Raw genomic sequence first — 18,247 nt, forward strand, 5'->3', positions numbered from 1 at the left:
GTATATAAACCACCCGAACCCCTCGATTAGATTCCAGTCTGTAACTCACTCCCGGGTATCTGTTATTCTATATATAAACCCCCAAACCCCTCGATTAGATTCCAGTCTGTAACTCACTCCCGGGTATCTGTTATTCTATATATAAACCACCCGAACCCCTCGATTAGATTCCAGTCTGTAACTCACTCCCGGGTATCTGTTCTATATATAAACCACCCGAACCCCTCGATTAGATTCCAGTCTGTAACTCACTCCCGCGTATCTGTTATTCTATATACAAACCACCCGAACCCCTCGATTAGATTCCAGTCTGTAACTCACTCCCGGGTATCTGTTATTCTATATATGAACCCCCCGAACCCCTCGATTAGATTCCAGTCTGTAACTCATTCCTGGGTATCTGTTATTTTATATATAAACCACCCGAATCCCTTGATTAGATTCCAGTCTGTAACTCACTCCCGGGTATCTGTTATTCTATATATAAACCACCCGAACCCCTCGATTAGATTCCAGTCTGTAGCTCACTCCTGGGTATCTGTTATTCTATATATAAACCACCCGAATCCCTCGATTAGATTCCAGTCTGTAACTCACTCCCGGGTATCTGTTATTCTATACATAAACCCCCCGACCCCCTTGATTAGATTCCAGTCTGGAACTCACTACCGGGTATCTGTTGTTCTATACATAAACCCCCGAACCCCTCGATTAGATTCCAGCCTGGAACTCACTCCCGGGTATCTGTTATTCTATATATAAACCACCCGAACCCCTCGATTAGATTCTAGTCTGTAACTCACTACCGGGTATCTGTTGTTCTATATATAAACCCCCGAACCCCTCGATTAGATTCCAGCCTGTAACTCACTCCCGGGTATCTGTTATTCTATATATAAACCACCCGAACCCCTCGATTAGATTCTAGTCTGTAACTCACTCCCGGTATCTGTTATTCCATATATAAACCACCCGAACCCCTCGATTAGATTCCAGTCTATAACTCACTCCTGGGTATCTGTTATTCTATATATAAACCACCCGAACCCCTGGATTAGATTCCAGTCTGTAACTCACTCCCGGATATCTGTTATTCTATATATAAACCACCCGAACCCCTCGATTAGATTCCAGTCTGTAACTCACTCCCGGGTATCTGTTATTCTATATATAAACCACCCGAACCCCTCGATTAGATTCCAGTCTGTAACTCACTCCCGGGTATCTGTTCTATATATAAACCACCTGAACCCCTCGATTAGATTCCAGTCTGTACCTCATTCCTGGGTATCTGTTATTTTATATATAAACCACCCGAATCCCTTGATTAGATTCCAGTCTGTAACTCACTCCTGGGTATCTGTTGTTCTATACATAAACCCCCGAACCCCTCGATTAGATTCCAGTCTGTAACTCACTCCCGGATATCTGTTATTCTATATATAAACCACCCGAACCCCTTGATTAGATTCCAGTCTGTAACTCATTCCTGGGTATCTGTTATTTTATATATAAACCACCCGAACCCCTGGATTAGATTCCAGTCTGTAACTCACTCCCGGATATCTGTTATTCTATATATAAACCACCCGAACCCCTCGATTAGATTCCAGTCTGTAACTCACTCCCGGGTATCTGTTATTCTATATATAAACCCCCCGAACCCCTCAATTAGATTCCAGTCTGTAACTCACTCCCGGGTATCTGTTATTCTATATATAAACCACCCGAACCCCTCGATTAGATTCCAGTCTGTAACTCACTCCCGGGTATCTGTTCTATATATAAACCACCCGAACCCCTCGATTAGATTCCAGTCTGTAACTCACTCCCGGGTATCTGTTATTCTATATATAAACCACCCGAACCCCTCGATTAGATTCCAGTCTATAACTCACTCCTGGGTATCTGTTATTCTATATATAAACCACCCGAACCCCTGGATTAGATTCCAGTCTGTAACTCACTCCCGGATATCTGTTGTTCTATATATAAACCACCCGAACCCCTCGATTAGATTCCAGTCTGTAACTCACTCCCGGGTATCTGTTATTCTATATATAAACCCCCCGAACCTCTCGATTAGATTCCAGTCTGTAACTCACTCCCGGGTATCTGTTATTCTATATATAAACCACCCGAACCCCTCGATTAGATTCCAGTCTGTAACTCACTCCCGGGTATCTGTTCTATATATAAACCACCCGAACCCCTCGATTAGATTCCAGTCTGTAACTCACTCCCGGGTATCTGTTATTCTATATATAAACCACCCCGAACCCCACGATTAGATTCCAGTCTGTAACTCACTCCCGGGTATCTGTTATTCTATATACAAACCACCCGAACCCCTCGATTAGATTCCAGTCTGTAACTCACTCCCGGGTATCTGTTATTCTATCTATCAACCACCCGAACCCCTCGATTAGATTCCAGTCTGTAACTCACTCCCGGGTATCTGTTATTCTATATATAAACCCCCCGAACCCCTCGATTAGATTCCAGTCTGTAACTCACTCCCGGGTATCTGTTATTCTATATATAAACCACCCGAACCCCTCGATTCGATTCCAGTCTGTAACTCACTCCCGAGTATCTGTTCTATATATAAACCACCCGAACCCCTCGATTAGATTCCAGTCTGTAACTCACTCCCGCGTATCTGTTATTCTATATACAAACCACCCGAACCCCTCGATTAGATTCCAGTCTGTAACTCACTCCCGGGTATCTGTTATTCTATATATAAACCACCCGAACCACTCGATTAGATTCCAGTCTGTAACTCACTCCCGGGTATCTGTTATTCTATATATAAACCCCCCGAACCCCACGATTAGATTCCAGTCTGTAACTCACTCCCGGGTATCTGTTATTCTATATACAAACCACCCGAACCCCTCGATTAGATTCCAGTCTGTAACTCACTCCCGGGTATCTGTTATTCTATATATAAACCCCCCGAAACCCTCGATTAGATTCCAGTCTGTAACTCACTCCCGGGTATCTGTTATTCTATATATAAACCACCCGAACCCCTCGATTAGATTCCAGTCTGTAACTCACGCCCGGGTATCTGTTATTCTATATATAAACACCCCCTGAACCCCTCGATTAGATTCCAGTCTGTAACTCACTCCCGGGTATCTGTTATTCTATATATAAACCACCCGAACCCCTCGATTAGATTCCAGTCTGTAACTCACTCCCGGGTATCTGTTATTCTATATGTAAACCACCCGAACCCCTCGATTAGATTCCAGTCTGTAACTCACTCCCGGGTATCTGTTATTCTATATATAAACCACCCGAACCCCTCGATTAGATTCCAGTCTGTAACTCACTCCCGGGTATCTATTATTCTATATATAAACCACCCCAAACCCCTCGATTAGATTCTAGTCTGTAACTCACTCCCGGGTATCTGTTATTCTATATATAAACCACCCGAACCCCTCGATTAGATTCCAGTCAGTAACTCACTCCCGGGTATCTGTTATTCTATATATAAACACCCCCTGAACCCCTCGATTAGATTCCAGTCTGTAACTCACTCCCGGGTATCTGTTATTCTATATATAAACCACCCGAACCCCTCGATTAGATTCCAGTCTGTAACTCACTCCCGGGTATCTGTTATTCTCTATATAAACCACCCGAACCCCTCGATTAGATCCTTGTGAATGTTTTCTTTCTGTTCTGCAGCCAATGACCTGGGGTACTTTGGCTACCGTGAAACCATATCCCAACTTCTTTGTTGTTGAAGATGTGGAGGCTTTGAAGAAAGCGCTCGATACCAAAGGTATTTTACTGATTTCCAACCCTGCTTGCTGCTTGCCTGCCCTTCCAAATCCAGCCAGTTTCCGAGGGCAGCCCCAATGAGGTGCGCGGTGGCACCACTCAGTGGTAGGATGAGGAATTGCACACACACACACACACACACACACTGCTTTCATGTGTTGCTCTCAGTTCAGCAAAGGAGATGACGGGGTGGTGGGGAGGCCACTCGCTTCCCCCCTCCGCTTTGGCGTCCAGCGACCCCAGCTGTCGACAGTCAGGTCAGAGCAGGATTCAAGCCTGGCCGAGGGTCCCCGCCCGCGCTCAACGCGCCAGGAATGGCCGCGGGCGCCCCATTGACACTCGGCACCTCTGGAGGGGGTGGGGGTGGCGGGTGGAGAACAGCAGTGCAGGGAGGGTGGGCGGGCAATGGCCCCAACAAGGGGGCGAAGTGAGGCGGGAGACACCACCGCCCCGCCCCCCCCCCCCCCCCCCCCCCCACAAAGCTGCTGTGAAGGGAGATAAAAAGCAGAAGTTGCATTTCTATAGCGCCTTTCACCGCCTTAGGCCGCCCCGAACTGCTTCACAGCCAATGAAGTACTTTTTGTTTTGAAGTGCGGTCACTTTTTTGCAATGTCGGAAACCGCAGCAGCCAATTTGCGCACAGCAAGATCCCACAGACAGCAATGTGATAATGACCCAGATCATCTGTTTTTTTTTAAGTGATGTTGCTTGAGGGATAAATATTGGCCCCCAGGACACTGGGGAGAACTCTTCCCATGGGATCTTTTACCTGAGAGGGGCAGACGGGGGCCTCGATTTAATGTCTCACCCTGAAAGACTGCGCCTCTGACAGTGCAGCACTTCCCTCAGTGCTGGCACTGGGGATGTCGGCCTGGATGGGCTCGAACCCACGAGCTCAGGCGCGACCCAAGTGAGCCACTAAACGGCAGAGCAGCTGCTGGGCATTACGACCCTTCCCCCCCCCCCCCCGCCCCCCTCCCCCACAGCCCTCCGCAGCGCCCAGCCTCTCCTGCAGACCCTTTTAACCTCTTCCTGTTTCTTTCCCTGCCTCTGTACAGGGGTCGATGAGGCCACCATTGTCAGAATTCTCAGCAACCGCAGCTGGGAGCAGAGGCAGCTCATCGCAAAGGCCTTCCAGAAGGAGTACAAAACGGTGAGTGCCTTGACGAAATCCAACAACAACCTGCATTTATATAGCACCTTCAAATGTAGTAAAACATCCCCAAGGCGCTTCACCGGAGCGTTATCAAAACAAAATTTGACCCCGAGCCACAGCAGGAGATATTAAGGGACGGGCGACCAAAAGCTTGGTCAAAGAGGTCGCTTTTGAAGGAGGAGAGAGAGGCGGAGTGGTTTCGGGAGGGAATTCCAGAGCTTAGGGCCCCCAGGCAGCTGAAGGCACGGCCGCCAATGGTGGAGCGATGGGAATCGGGGGGGATGGGCAAGAGACCGGAATTGGAGGAGGGCAGAGATCTCGGAGGGAGAACTTCTTCCAACAGCCACCTGAGAGGGGCAGACGGGGGCCTCGGGTTAACGTCTCATCTGAAAGACGGCACCCCCGACAGTGCGGCACTCCCTCAGTACTGGCACTGGGAGTGTCGGCCTGGATTGTGTGTTCCGTTGTCTGCAGTGGGGGGGTCTCCAACCCACAACATTCTGACCCGAGAGTCACTGAAACTGCAGATTTTGGAGTTGTTTCTATGTCAAGGGCAACATGTCATTGCTGCAGGTGTTATTGAAAGAGACAGTGAAGATGTGATTTGTTCAGTATGTGAGTGGGGAGCTGTCATTCTAAGTGGTTAGTTTGAGTCTCTTGCTGCCTGGCGTCTGTGGGAGTGCTTAGGGGAGGCTTGTTTCAGGTGAAACCGAAACTGCCTTAAATGCTGATTCAGATTTCCAGCATCCGCAGTATTTTGCTTTTATTTAAATACAAAGATGTTGTGCCAGGGGAGGAGCTGAGATTAGCTGCTCTGAGTGACGGGCAATAAAGCCTGTCCCGGGTATAAAATTAAAACCTGACCCGACGACAGCCAAACCCGAACCGGGACCGAGTCCTTTAATTTTTTTTTTAATGCCCGACCCGAAAATGACAAACATATTAATGAAACAGAAAAATAAAAATCGTAGATTAAAAGGAAGACGATACGAAACAAAACCGTACAGTCCAGAAAGACCCGACCCACAACCCGAATGCAGAATACAGACCCGAACCCGACACACGTAGTCGGGTTTGGTCGGGGTCGGGTAGCCAGGCTTTAACACACACATTCACAAACGCAAGGACATCCGATCAAAAAATTCTCTCGCTTCTGTGTTCACCATTGCTCGTTATTTATCCCTCTGTCCGCACTTATAATGGGAAATGTCAGCGTAGATTTGGCGTTTCCCCGTCTCGATGGGGGGGGGCCGGGATATCTAGCCCAGTTTGTTAGCTTTAAATTCTTCTGTGTCTGGTCTGCAGGACTTGGAAACATTGCTGAAAAAGAAGTTGTCTGGTTACCTTGAGAACGTCATGCTCTCACTCTTAAAATCCCCAGCACTGTCAGATGCTCAGGTGCTGAGAGAAACGATGAAGGTAACCCTCCTGTCGCTGGCCTGACAAGTTGCGCTTTCTGCCTCTCTTTCTGACTGTCAGCTCTGTTTCTCCTCTCCATCTCGCATCTTCCCTCTGTCCCCTTTCTCTCAGGTCTGTGTGTGTCTGTTTGTCTCTCTCTCTCTCTCTCCGTATCTCTCTCTCTCTTTCCATCTCTCTCTGTCTTTCACTCTCTTCCTGTCTCTCTCGCTCTGTCTCATTGATACTGTGATAATCATCACTCCCGACTTCTTTCCCCTCCAAGGCCCAAATCCTCCGTCCTGCACACTGTTTCCCCTCACTGCACCTCGTTTCCTACTCGTGACTCGTTTATTTCCCTCAGGGCTTCAAAAACACGGAGCTTCCCCCCGCCCCCCCCCCCCCCCCCCCCACCCTCCCTTTGTCTCCTCCGCCACCAAGCCAGGAGAACCCACAGCCTTCTGACTGAGAGACAAGAGAGTGAGAGAGAGCGCCCCACTGAGTCACAAACACGCCGTGACGTACACTGGTTGCGTTGACTTACCGTTCAGCTTTGCGTTTTTTTGACAGGGGTTTGGGACGGACGAAGAAACGCTGATTGAAATCCTGGTCACTCGATCCAACAGGGAGTTGCAGGAGATCAAAGCCACTTACAAGGAAGGTGCGTGATCTGCAGGCACATGCACAGTGAGGCTGCTTCGTCCCAGGATGCTGAATTTAACATCCCCGCACCGTGCGTGATTGACACACTGTGACTTTGTTCATTATGGGCAAGGCAGCATTACCCACCCTTAGTTTTCACGGGAAGTGGGGGGGGTGTGGTTTGGGGTTTGGTACAACCAAGGGGCTCACTCGGCCACTTCCGGCAGCATTGAGAGTGGTGTGGGAGGAGGCTCGACTGGACTGGTAGGCCTGTTTCTGTAAATTCTATAATAATAGGCCCAGATTGGGTCAGGACGGCAGGTTCCCTTCCCTAAAGGACTTGAGCGAACCAGTTGGGCTTTTAACAACAATCCAAACCGCAACGCGGCCACTTTTACTGAGACCAACTTTTATCATTTGCAGAATTTTAAAATTTACTATCACGCTCGCAGGCTGCCTTGGTGGGATTTGAACTCTCGTTCTCCGGATTATTAGCCCAGCAACTTGACAGTCACGCCTCTGTCCCCCACCGGTCTTGGTCTCCTCCTCCCTCTGCAGTGTGCCTCCTGCTGGCTAAGTGAGGAACGCCACCAATAGTAAAGGCTGAGGTGATTCCGAGACCTTGGTTAGATTCCATGACCTTGGTTAGATTCCATCTGGAGTGACCGGGTTCGGTTCCGGGCCCCGCACCTCAGGACGGATGTATTGTCCTTGGACAGGGCACAGCGCAGATTGACCAGAATGATCCCGGGGATAAAAGGGTTAAATTACGAGGCGAGGTCGCACAGACTCGGCTTGTCTTCCCTCGAGTATCGAAGATTAAGGGGGTGATCTAATCGAGGGGGTTTAAGATGATTAAAGGATTCGATCGGGTCGATAGAGAGAAACTATTCCCTCTGGTGGGGGGAGGGAGGGGGAGTCCAGAACAAGGGGGCAGAACCTTAAAATTGGAGCCAGGCCGTTCAGGGGGTGATGTCAGGAAGCACTTCTTCACACAAAGGGGGAGTGGGAATCTGGAACTCGCTCCCCCCAAAAAAGCTGTCGAGGCTGGAGGGGGAGGGGGGAGGGTCAATTGGAAATTTCCAAACTGCGATTGATCGATTTTTGTTGGGTTGAGGGGATTATTAAGGGTTGCAGAAGCAAGACGGGGAGATGGAGTTAAGATACAGGTCAGCCGTTGAATGGCGGAACGGGCTTGAGGGGCTTTTATTTCGCCCTTCCTTATAGTTATTGCTCTTTTTCAGAATTTCAGAAAGATCTGGAGAAAGATATTCTGGCTGACGCGACTGGAAGGTTCCAGAAACTACTCCTCGCCTTGCTAAAGGTGGGGGAAAAAAAAAACTCTCATGGGGTTGAGGGGGGGGGGGAACCTTTAAAATTCCCGCCGCGGTGTTCCGTGAATATTCCAGTTAACGGAATGGGCCGAGCCCGCGCGCCCCTCTCCCTGGATCGGGGTGTGTCCAGTCGGTCATTGAGCCACGGGAGGCCCAGAGGGGCCCCGAGTCCCCCTTCCCCAGTCTGTGCGAGGTTGGCTGGTCTCAGCTGTGCGGAAGAGTTGGGGCTGCTCTACCTGGCCTCAGTTCCCCTCGGCTGGAGAAAGGGAATCTCCACAGGAGGAGACCCAAACGTGACGTTACATAGACAGCTACAGGCCATTTGGCCCATCTGCTCCGTGCTGGTGTTTCTGACCCACATGAGCCTCCTCCCACCCCCCCTCTTCATCTCACCCCATCTACATATCCTTCTATCCCTTTCTCCCTCGTGTGTTTATCCAGCTTCCCCTTAAATGTATCTCTGCTATTCCCCCTCAACCACTCCCTGTGGTAGCGAGTTCCACATTCTCACCACTCTCTGGGGAAAGAGGTTTCTCCTGAATTCCCCATTGGATTTATTAGTGACTGTCTTATATTGATGGCCCCCTAGTTCCGGTCTCTCTTTCCACCCCCCCCCCCCCCCCCCCCAACAAGTGGAAACATTCCCTCTGCGCCCGCTCTTATCGAAACTTTAAGAAGATTAAATGGACTTGACCGCGGCGCTCCCGCAGACCTGCAGCCTCTCCCCGTTCTCACGACAAGACCGAGCGTTTGAGCGAACCAGCATCCCAAATGTGAGTAGTCAGAGCCTCCAGGGGAGGAGGGGAGAAAATAGTTCGGGGTGGGGTGGGGGGTGGTGCAACGTTGTGGGGCAGGAAGGTAGAAATAGAAAATATATTAACCATTGTCTGGGTTTTTGATCCCCATTTTCCCATTCGCCCCCGGACACAGCAGAGAACTGGAAGAAATGAATGACTGCGTGCTGACTAACCCGTGTTGTTGAATTGCTTTTAGGGACAAAGGGATGTCAACTCAAATGTGATCAACTACGAACTGATGGAAGAGGATGCTAAAGTAAGCAATGTTTCAGAAAAAACAACAATTAATGGAAAGACTTACATTTTTATAGCGCCTCTCACCACCTTGGGACATCCCAAAGCCACTTCACAGCCAGTGCAGCACGTTTTCTTTTTGGAGACGTGGTCGCCGCTGTGATGCGGGGGCAGCAAGATCCCACAAGGGTGCGGTGCTGTTTGAGAACTGAGTGCTGGCTGAGCAAAGCTGGCGTTCCCCCAATAGGCCTTGCGAGGTTTGGAAGCCTTGTGCACTCCCTCCTGTTTAACGTCGGGACACTTTTCCCCCCACCCCCCCCCACCCTCCACCAGCACCCACCCCCCCCCCCCCCCCCCCCCTCCAGTTAAAGCAAGAAAAATAAAGAGGCGCGGGGGGGTGTGATCCAGGATTTCCAATTGAGAAACAGGCATAGAAATGGAAATAGAGTCTAACGCAGCACAGAAAAAGGCCATTCAGCCCATCGTGCCTGTGCTGGCTCTTTGAAACAGCTATCCAATTAGTCCCACTCCCCCCTCCCGCCCTCCCCCCCCCCCCCCCCCCCCCCCAGATCCCTGCATGTTTTTCCCCTTCAAGTATTTATCCAATTCCCTTTTGAAAGTTACTATTGAATCTGCTTCCACCGCCCTTTCAGGCAGCGCGTTCCAGATCACAACAACTCGCTGAGTTTAAAAAAAAATTCTCCTCCTCTCCCCACTCTGTTTTTTTTGGCCAATTATCTTAAATCTGTGTCCCTCTGGTTACCGACCCTCCTGCCACTGGAAACAGTTTCTCCTTATTTACTCCGTCAAAACCCTTCCTGATTTTAAATGCCCCGATTAAATCTCCCCCTTAACCTTCTCTGCTCTAAAGGGGAACAATCCCAGCTTCTCCCAGTCTCGCTGGTTGTGGGCAGAATTTTGTTTTATTATTCTCTTGGGATGTGGGCGTTGCTGGCCAGGCCAGCATTTATTGCCCATCCCTAATTGCCCCTTGAGAAGGCGGTGGTGAGCTGCCTTCTTGAACCGCTGCAGTCCATGTGGGGTAGGTACACCCACAGTGCTGTTAGGGAGGGAGTTCCAGGATTTTGACCCAGCGACAGTGAAGGAACAGTGATCTAGTTCCAAGGGGCCTTGGTGAGTTGCTGCAGTGCATCTTGTAGATGGTACACACTGCTGCCACTGTGCGTTGGTGGTGGAGGGAGTGAATGTTTGTGGATGGGGTGCCAATCAAGCGGGCTGCTTTGTCCTGGATGGTGTCGAGCTTCTTGAGTGTTGTTGGAGCTGCACCCATCCAGGCAAGTGGAGAGTATTCCATCACACTCCTGACTTGTGCCTTGTAGATGGTGGACAGGCTTTGAGGAGTCAGGAAGTGAGTTACTCGCTGCAGGATTCCCAGCCTCTAACCTGCTCTTGTAGTCACAGTATTTATATGGCTACTCCAGTTCAGTTTCTGGTCAATGGTAACCCCCAGGATGTTGATAGTGGGGGATTCAGTGATGGTAATGCCATTGAATGTCAAGTGGAGATGGTTAGATTCTCTCTTGTTGGAGATGGTCATTGCCTGGCACTTGTGTGGCGCGAATGTTACTTGCCACTTATCAGCCCAAGCCTGGATATTGTCCAAGTCTTGCTGCATTTCTACACAGACTGCTTCAGTATCTGAGGATTTGCAAATGGTACTGAACATCTTACAATAGTCAGCAAAATACCCTTCTGACTTTATGATTAAAGGAAGGTCATTGATGAAGCAGCTGAAGGTTGGGCCTAGGACACTACCCTGAGGAACTCCTGCAGTGATGTCCTGGGACTGTGATGATTGACCTCCAACAACCACAACTATGTTCCTTTGCGCTAGGTATGACTCCAGCCACCTGAGAGTTTTCCCCCTGATTCCCATTGACTTCAGTTTTGCTCGGGCTCCTTGACACCATACTCAGTCAAATGCTGCCTTGAGGCTCTCACCTCACCTAACCTCAAGTTCAGCAATTTTGTCCATGTTTGGGCCAAGGCTGTAATGAGGTCAGGAGCTGGATGGCCCTGGCGGAACCCGAACCGAGCACCTGTGAGCAGGTTGCTGTGTAAGTCCTCTGGAGAGAGAGTACGGAGGAGACTTACAAGAATGTTACCAGGGCTTGAAAGTTGCAGCTATGAGGAAAGATTGGATAGGTTAGGGTTGTTTTCCTTAGAACAGAGGAGGCTGAGGGGTGACTTAATAGAGGTGTACAAAATTATGAGGGACCTAGACAGTGGACAGGAAGGACCTGTTTCCCCTGGCAGGGAGGTTAGTTACCAGGGGGCACAGATTTAAGGTGATTGGTAGAAGGATTAGAGGGGACATAAGGAAAATCTTTTTCACCCAGAGGGTCGTGGGTGTCTGGAATTCACTGCCAGGAACGGTGATGGAGGCAGAAACTCTCAACCTATTTAAAAATGTACCTGGACATGTACCTGAAGTGCTGTAACCTGAAAGGCTACGGACCAGGTGCTGAAATGTGTGATTAGATTGGGCGGCTAGTTGTTTCGGCCAGCACGGACATGATGGGCTGAATGGCCTCCTTCTGTGCTATAATTTTTCTCTGGTTCTATGCTGCTTGATAGCAGTGCCGATGACACCTTCCATCACTTTGCTGATGATCGAGAGTAGACTGATAGGGCAGTAATTGGAGTGTACAGGACATACCTGGGCAATTTTCCACATTGTCGGGTAGATGCCAGTGTTGTAGCTGTACTGGAACAGCTTGGATAAGGGAGCAGATGGTTCTGGAGCTCAGCTCTTCAGTACTATTGCTGGTCAAGCCCCCTCAGAATCTTATCTGTTTTGTTATGGTCATGCAGAGAGGGGTGTGGGCGGTTTCCACTATTCCTGACCATGGCTAGTGATTTTACTTGTTATTAGGGTTTTAACTCCTTTGTGTTTTATTTGTCAAAGATCAGCCATAATCTTATTGAATGGCGGGGCAGGCTTGAGGGGCCGAATGGCCTTCTCCTGCTCCTACTTCTTATGTAATACACAGACAGCGACGGGTTTTCTTGTCGGTTTGAAACCATCAGTTACTTATTGAGCATCACGCCTTATCCCAAAGATGTCGCGACTACCTTCTACTCACGCATTCACTCGTGGTTTTCAGGTGAGGTCATGTGTTGGGGGGGGTTTCACGGTAAACCTGTTGCATTCTCTCAGAAGTCAAATTCTCGTTGGTTGCTGGCCAGAGATCTCTCTATAGATTTCTCTCGTGGTTGAAAGAGGATCGCTTCTAACTCCACTGCTGCACAAGTTGAAAATGCAGAGTTTGCAGCCCGGCACCTCCCTTCCTGGCTTGTTGGATTTTTTTTCCCCCAGCTCTTAGCTGGACAAGCTTTATGGTAATGCTCCTTTCTGGGTGTGTGTGTCTATCTCTCTCTCTTTTCAGAGAATTACTTTTAAAGTTAAAGGTTTCTCACATCTTGCCTCTGCTGGAAAACAGGGATTTTCTCCCCTGTAGTGACCGACAATGGTCCAGGATATGGCTACTTTACACCTTCTTTGTTTCAGAAGAACCCATTCAATTCAGGATGGGGGCAATTGACACCTCTCAATCTGATTAGGCATCCTTTGTTCTAAACAGACATTGTGGCAATGTTTGAATACACGTGCGACCATCTTTTGCAGCACGGTCCACTTTTTAAAAAGGTAAAGTCAATTTATATTAACTCTTCAATTTGAGTCTGTATTTTTCATCATCGTGCTTCTTGTAAGCATGACAGTTTCAATAAGATCACCTCTCGTTCTTCTAAACTCCAATGATTATAGGCCACAACCTGCTCAACCTTTCCTCATAAGACAACCTCTTCATCCCAGAAATCAACCTAGTGAACCTTCTGTGAACTGTTTCCACCGCAAGTATATCCCTCCTTAAATAAGGAGACCAAACCTGTATGCGATACTCAAGATGTGGTCTCACCAATACCCGGTACAGTTGTAACAAGACTTCCCTAATTTTATACTCCATCCCCCTTGCAATAAATGCCACATTCCATTTGCCTTCCCAATTACTTGCTGAACCTGCATGTTAACATTTTGTGATTCATGTACAAGGACACCCAGATCCCTCTGTACTGCAGCATTCTGCAGTCTCTCTCCATGTAAATAATATTCTGCTTTTCTATTCTTCCTGCCAATGTGGACAACCTCACATTTTCCCACATTATACTTCATCTGCCAAATTTTTGCCCACTCACTTAACCTATCTATCTCCCTCTGCAGACACTTTGTGTCCATCCTCACAACCTGCTTTCCCAACGATCTTCATATCATCAGTAAATTTAGCTACAGTACACTCGGACCCTTCATCCACGTCATTGTAATACTTTTTAAAATTCATTCATGGGATGTGGGCGTCGCTGGCCAGGCCAGCATTTATTACCCATCCCTAATTGCCCCTTGAGAAAGTGGTGGTGAGCTGCTGTAGTCCTTGGGGTGCAGGTACACCCACAGTGCTGTTAGCAAGGGAGATCCAGGATTTCGACTCAGCGATAGTGAAGGAACGGTGACATAGTTCTAAGTCAGGGAGGTAAATAGTTGAGGCTTCCAGTACTGATCCCTGTGGCTCTTCACGCGTTACAGTTTGCCAACCAAAAAATTCCCCACTTATCCAGACTCTCTTTTTCCTATTAGTTAGCCAATCCTCTATCCATGCTAATCTATTACCCCCAACACCATGAGCTGTTATCTTGTGTAGTGGCATCTTATTAAATGCCTTTTGGAAATCTAAATACACTACATCTACTGGTTCCCCTTTATCCACCCTGCTTGTTACATCCTCAAAGAACTCTAATAAATCCCTCAAACACGATTTCCCTTTCACAAAACCATGTTGACTCTGCCTGATTGTATTATGATTTTCTACATGTCCTGCTACTACTTCCTTAATAATAGATTCTAGCATTTTCCCGATGATGGATGTTACGCTAACTGGCCTATAGTTTCCGGCTTTCTGTCTCCCTCCTTTCTTGAATAGGGGTGTTCCATTTACGGTTTTCCAGTCCGCTGGAACCTTTCCAGAATCTAGGGGACTGTGACAGATCAAAATCCACTCTGTAACTCACTCCCGGGTAAAGTCATCCTCTGCTGGTTTCTCTCAAATTCTCCCAATCTTATGGCCTACCACTAATATGCATACTTGATTCCTCTTTCTCCCATTTCCTCCCTTTAAGGCCTTGCACGCAGTTGCCACCCAAAAGAAGAACCCTGATTTTGACGCCTGGATCCCTATTCTGACCGAAAGGAGCCAAAATCACTTGTGCAGAGGTAAGAACACGCCACCCAAACCGCACCTCCCACTAATCGCAAACCCTAAAGAGGAAAGTGTGTCAGCCGTGGCTCAGTGGGTCGCTCCCTCCCCTTGGAGTCAGAAGGTCCTGGGTTCAAATCCCACTCCAGACTTGAACCTATAACCCAGGCTGACGCTTCCCATTAGCAGTCCTGAGAGAGCACTGTCGGATGTGAGGTTAAACTGAGGCCCCGTCCGCCCTTTCAAGTGGATGTAAATGATCCCCCCCCCCCCCCCCACCACGGCCGCTATTGGAAGGGGGCGGGGGGAGGGGAGAAAGAGTTCTCCCCGGGGCTGATATCTATCCCTCAACCTACATCGCTGAAAAAAAACATGATCTGGGTCATCATCACATTGCTGTTTGTGGGATCTTGCTGTGCCCAACTTGGCTGCTGTGCTTCCTACATTACAACAGTGACCGCACATCAAAAATACTTCATTTGGCTGTAAAGTACTTTTGGGATGTCCTGAGATCATGAAAGGCGCTACAGAAATGCAAGTGAACGAGAGGCGTGCATGCTGATGAACACAACCTGTGTCTCATTGCTTGACGTTTTGGGGCCTCTGTTGGAGGGGGGGCATCAAAAGCCTAAATCTGTCGCCGAATGGGAAGACAATAAGTTGCCACAATGTGCGTCTGGATATTTTTGTCACACTGTTTGCCGTTTCTACCCCTTGTAGTCTTCAAACTGTACAAGGTCTACAGCTCAAGTGACATCACTGAAACTATCAAGAAGCAGATGAAGGGTGATGATGCAAAAGCCTTCGTTGCTTTGGGTAAGATCAGCATTGTTCATTGTTCCAGCCCTTCATTTAAAAACTCTCATCCTTGTTTCCCCCCCCCCCCCCACTCCCCCCCCATAACCACCTCCAGTCCTACAACCCTCCGAGATCTCTGCGCCCCCTCCAATTCCGACCTCTCACGCTTCCTCCCACCGATTCCCATCGCTCCACCATTGGCGGCCGTGCCTTCAGCTGCCTGGGGCCCTAAGCTCTGGAATTCCCTCCCTAAACCTCTCCGTCTCTCTCTCTCTCTCTCTCCTCCTTTAAGACTCTCCTGTAAAACCTACCTCTGACCGAGCTTTTGGTCACCAGGTGGCTAATATCTCCTGATGTGGCTCAGGGTCGTTTTTTTTTTGTTTCATTACGCTCCTGTGAAGCTCCTTGGGTTATGTTACAGTGTGTAAAGGCGCTATTTAAATGCAAGTTGCTCTGGTTACTGAACACTGTTCAGTAGCCGCCCCCCACCCCACCCCCCCCCCACTCTGCCAGGGGGTTGGAACAGATTGGTGCTCTGATCTGATGACCCTCATGGTCGAATAGCTTGCTGACACTCGCCGTCAGGCCGACACATCCAGAAGGGTATTGACGGGCGCCCAACGCCTGTGGGAATCGTGCCCCGGAGACGGTCAGTGTCATGAGGGCAGGAGAGGAGAAAATTGAAGCAGCGGGAGACGTGACTAAGACGCGCCCTGATATCTCTGCGACTAACTCTTTTTTCCTGTGCCCTTCTAGTGCAGAGCATTCAAAACACACCCGAGTATTTCGCAGACAGACTGCACAGTTCCATGAAGGTGAGGGGCCCTCCTGAGAAATTACTGTCTGAAAAATCAGCTTTAATCGCGCAAACGATGCTTATGTTTGGTTTTTTGAACTCTGTTTGACAGGGTAGATACTGAGAGGTTGTGTTGACCATTTAATACTGAGATGAGGAGGAATTCCTTCACTCAGCTGTGAACGCTCAGGCGTTGAGTACATTCAGGACTGAGATTTTCGGATACGCCGGGAATCCGGGGTTTTGGGAAGGTGTTCAGGTAGAAGATCAGCCGTGTATTGAACGGCGGAGCATGACCAACCTCTTATCCCGAGACTGTGATTCCCCCCTAGCTCTGGACTCTCCAGCTACAGTCTCTCAGCAACCACACTGTCAAACAGCTAAAACAAAACATAGCATCACTTTAAATGCTGCTTGGTATCTAGACAGTAACTGATTGGACTGATTAGCCGACCTACTGCTCTAGTTTCTAACTTTTTAAATTACAGGCTTGAATCTAATCGAGGGGTTCGGGGTGGTTCATATATAGAATAACAGATACCCGGGAGTGAGTTACAGACTGGAATCAAATCGAGGGGTTCGGGTAGTTTATATATAGAATAACAGATACCCGGGAGTGAGTTACAGACTGGAATCTAATCGAGGGGTTCGGGGTGGTTTATATATAGAATAACAGATACCCGGGAGTGAGTTACAGACTGGAATCTAATCGAGGGGTTCGGGGTGGTTTTTATATATAGAATAACAGATACCCGGGAGTGAGTTACAGGCTGGAATCTAATCGAGGGGTTCGGGTGTTTTATATATAGAATAACAGATACCCGGGAGTGAGTTACAGACTGGAATCTAATCAAGGGGTTCAGGGTGGTTTATATATAGAATAACAGATACCCGGGAGTGAGTTACAGACTGGAATCTAATCGAGGGGTTCGGGGTGGTTTATATATAGAATAACAGATACCCGGGAGTGAGTTACAGACTGGAATCTAATCGAGGGGTTCGGGGTGGTTTTATATATAGAATAACAGATACCCGGGAGTGAGTTACAGACTGGAATCTAATCGAGGGGTTCGGGGTGGTTTATATATAGAATAACAGATACCCGGGAGTGAGTTACAGACTGGAATCTAATCGAGGGGTTCGGGGTGGTTTTTATATATAGAATAACAGATACCCGGGAGTGAGTTACAGGCTGGAATCTAATCGAGGGGTTCGGGTGTTTTATATATAGAATAACAGATACCCGGGAGTGAGTTACAGACTGGAATCTAATCGAGGGGTTCAGGGTGGTTTATATATAGAATAACAGATACCCGGGAGTGAGTTACAGACTGGAATCTAATCGAGGGGTTCGGGGTGGTTTATATATAGAATAACAGATACCCGGGAGTGAGTTACAGACTGGAATCTAATCGAGGGGTTCGGGGTGGTTTATATATAGAATAACAGATACCCGGGAGTGAGTTACAGACTGGAATCTAATCGAGGGGTTCGGGGTGGTTTTTATATATAGAATAACAGATACCCGGGAGTGAGTTACAGGCTGGAATCTAATCGAGGGGTTCGGGGTGTTTTATATATAGAATAACAGATACCCGGGAGTGAGTTACAGACTGGAATCTAATCGAGGGGTTCAGGGTGGTTTATATATAGAATAACAGATACCCGGGAGTGAGTTACAGACTGGAATCTAATCGAGGGGTTCGGGGGGTTTATATATAGAATAACAGATACCTGGGAGTGAGTTACAGACTGGAATCTAATTGAGGGGTTCGGGTGGTTTATATATAGAATAACAGATACCCGGGAGTGAGTTACAGGCTGGAATCTAATCGAGGGGTTCGGGTGGTTTATATATAGAATAACAGATACCCGGGAGTGAGTTACAGACTGGAATCTAATCGAGGGGTTCGGGTGGTTTATATATAGAATAACAGATACCCGGGAGTGAGTTACAGACTGGAATCTAATCGAGCGGTTCGGGGGGTTTATATATAGAATAACAGATACCCGGGAGTGAGTTA

At 48.4% G+C, this 18,247-nt stretch overlaps 1 protein-coding gene across 2 annotated transcripts in view; it reads left to right on the plus strand.

Annotated features, from left to right (window-relative positions):
* Positions 1 to 18,247, plus strand: part of LOC137356959 (annexin A2-like) — a 73,088-nt gene that overhangs the window by 53,275 nt on the left and 1,566 nt on the right. For both annotated transcript variants that reach the window (XM_068022851.1, XM_068022849.1), the window contains exons 3-11: positions 3,706 to 3,802; positions 4,860 to 4,954; positions 6,263 to 6,376; positions 6,923 to 7,013; positions 8,239 to 8,318; positions 9,322 to 9,381; positions 14,553 to 14,646; positions 15,350 to 15,445; positions 16,184 to 16,242. In XM_068022851.1, the coding sequence (XP_067878952.1) occupies positions 3,706 to 3,802; positions 4,860 to 4,954; positions 6,263 to 6,376; positions 6,923 to 7,013; positions 8,239 to 8,318; positions 9,322 to 9,381; positions 14,553 to 14,646; positions 15,350 to 15,445; positions 16,184 to 16,242 (786 nt within the window). The remainder of the gene's footprint in view (positions 1 to 3,705; positions 3,803 to 4,859; positions 4,955 to 6,262; positions 6,377 to 6,922; positions 7,014 to 8,238; positions 8,319 to 9,321; positions 9,382 to 14,552; positions 14,647 to 15,349; positions 15,446 to 16,183; positions 16,243 to 18,247) is intronic.

This window comes from Heterodontus francisci, chromosome 46 (genome assembly GCF_036365525.1).
Source record: "Heterodontus francisci isolate sHetFra1 chromosome 46, sHetFra1.hap1, whole genome shotgun sequence".
NCBI lineage: Eukaryota > Metazoa > Chordata > Chondrichthyes > Heterodontiformes > Heterodontidae > Heterodontus > Heterodontus francisci.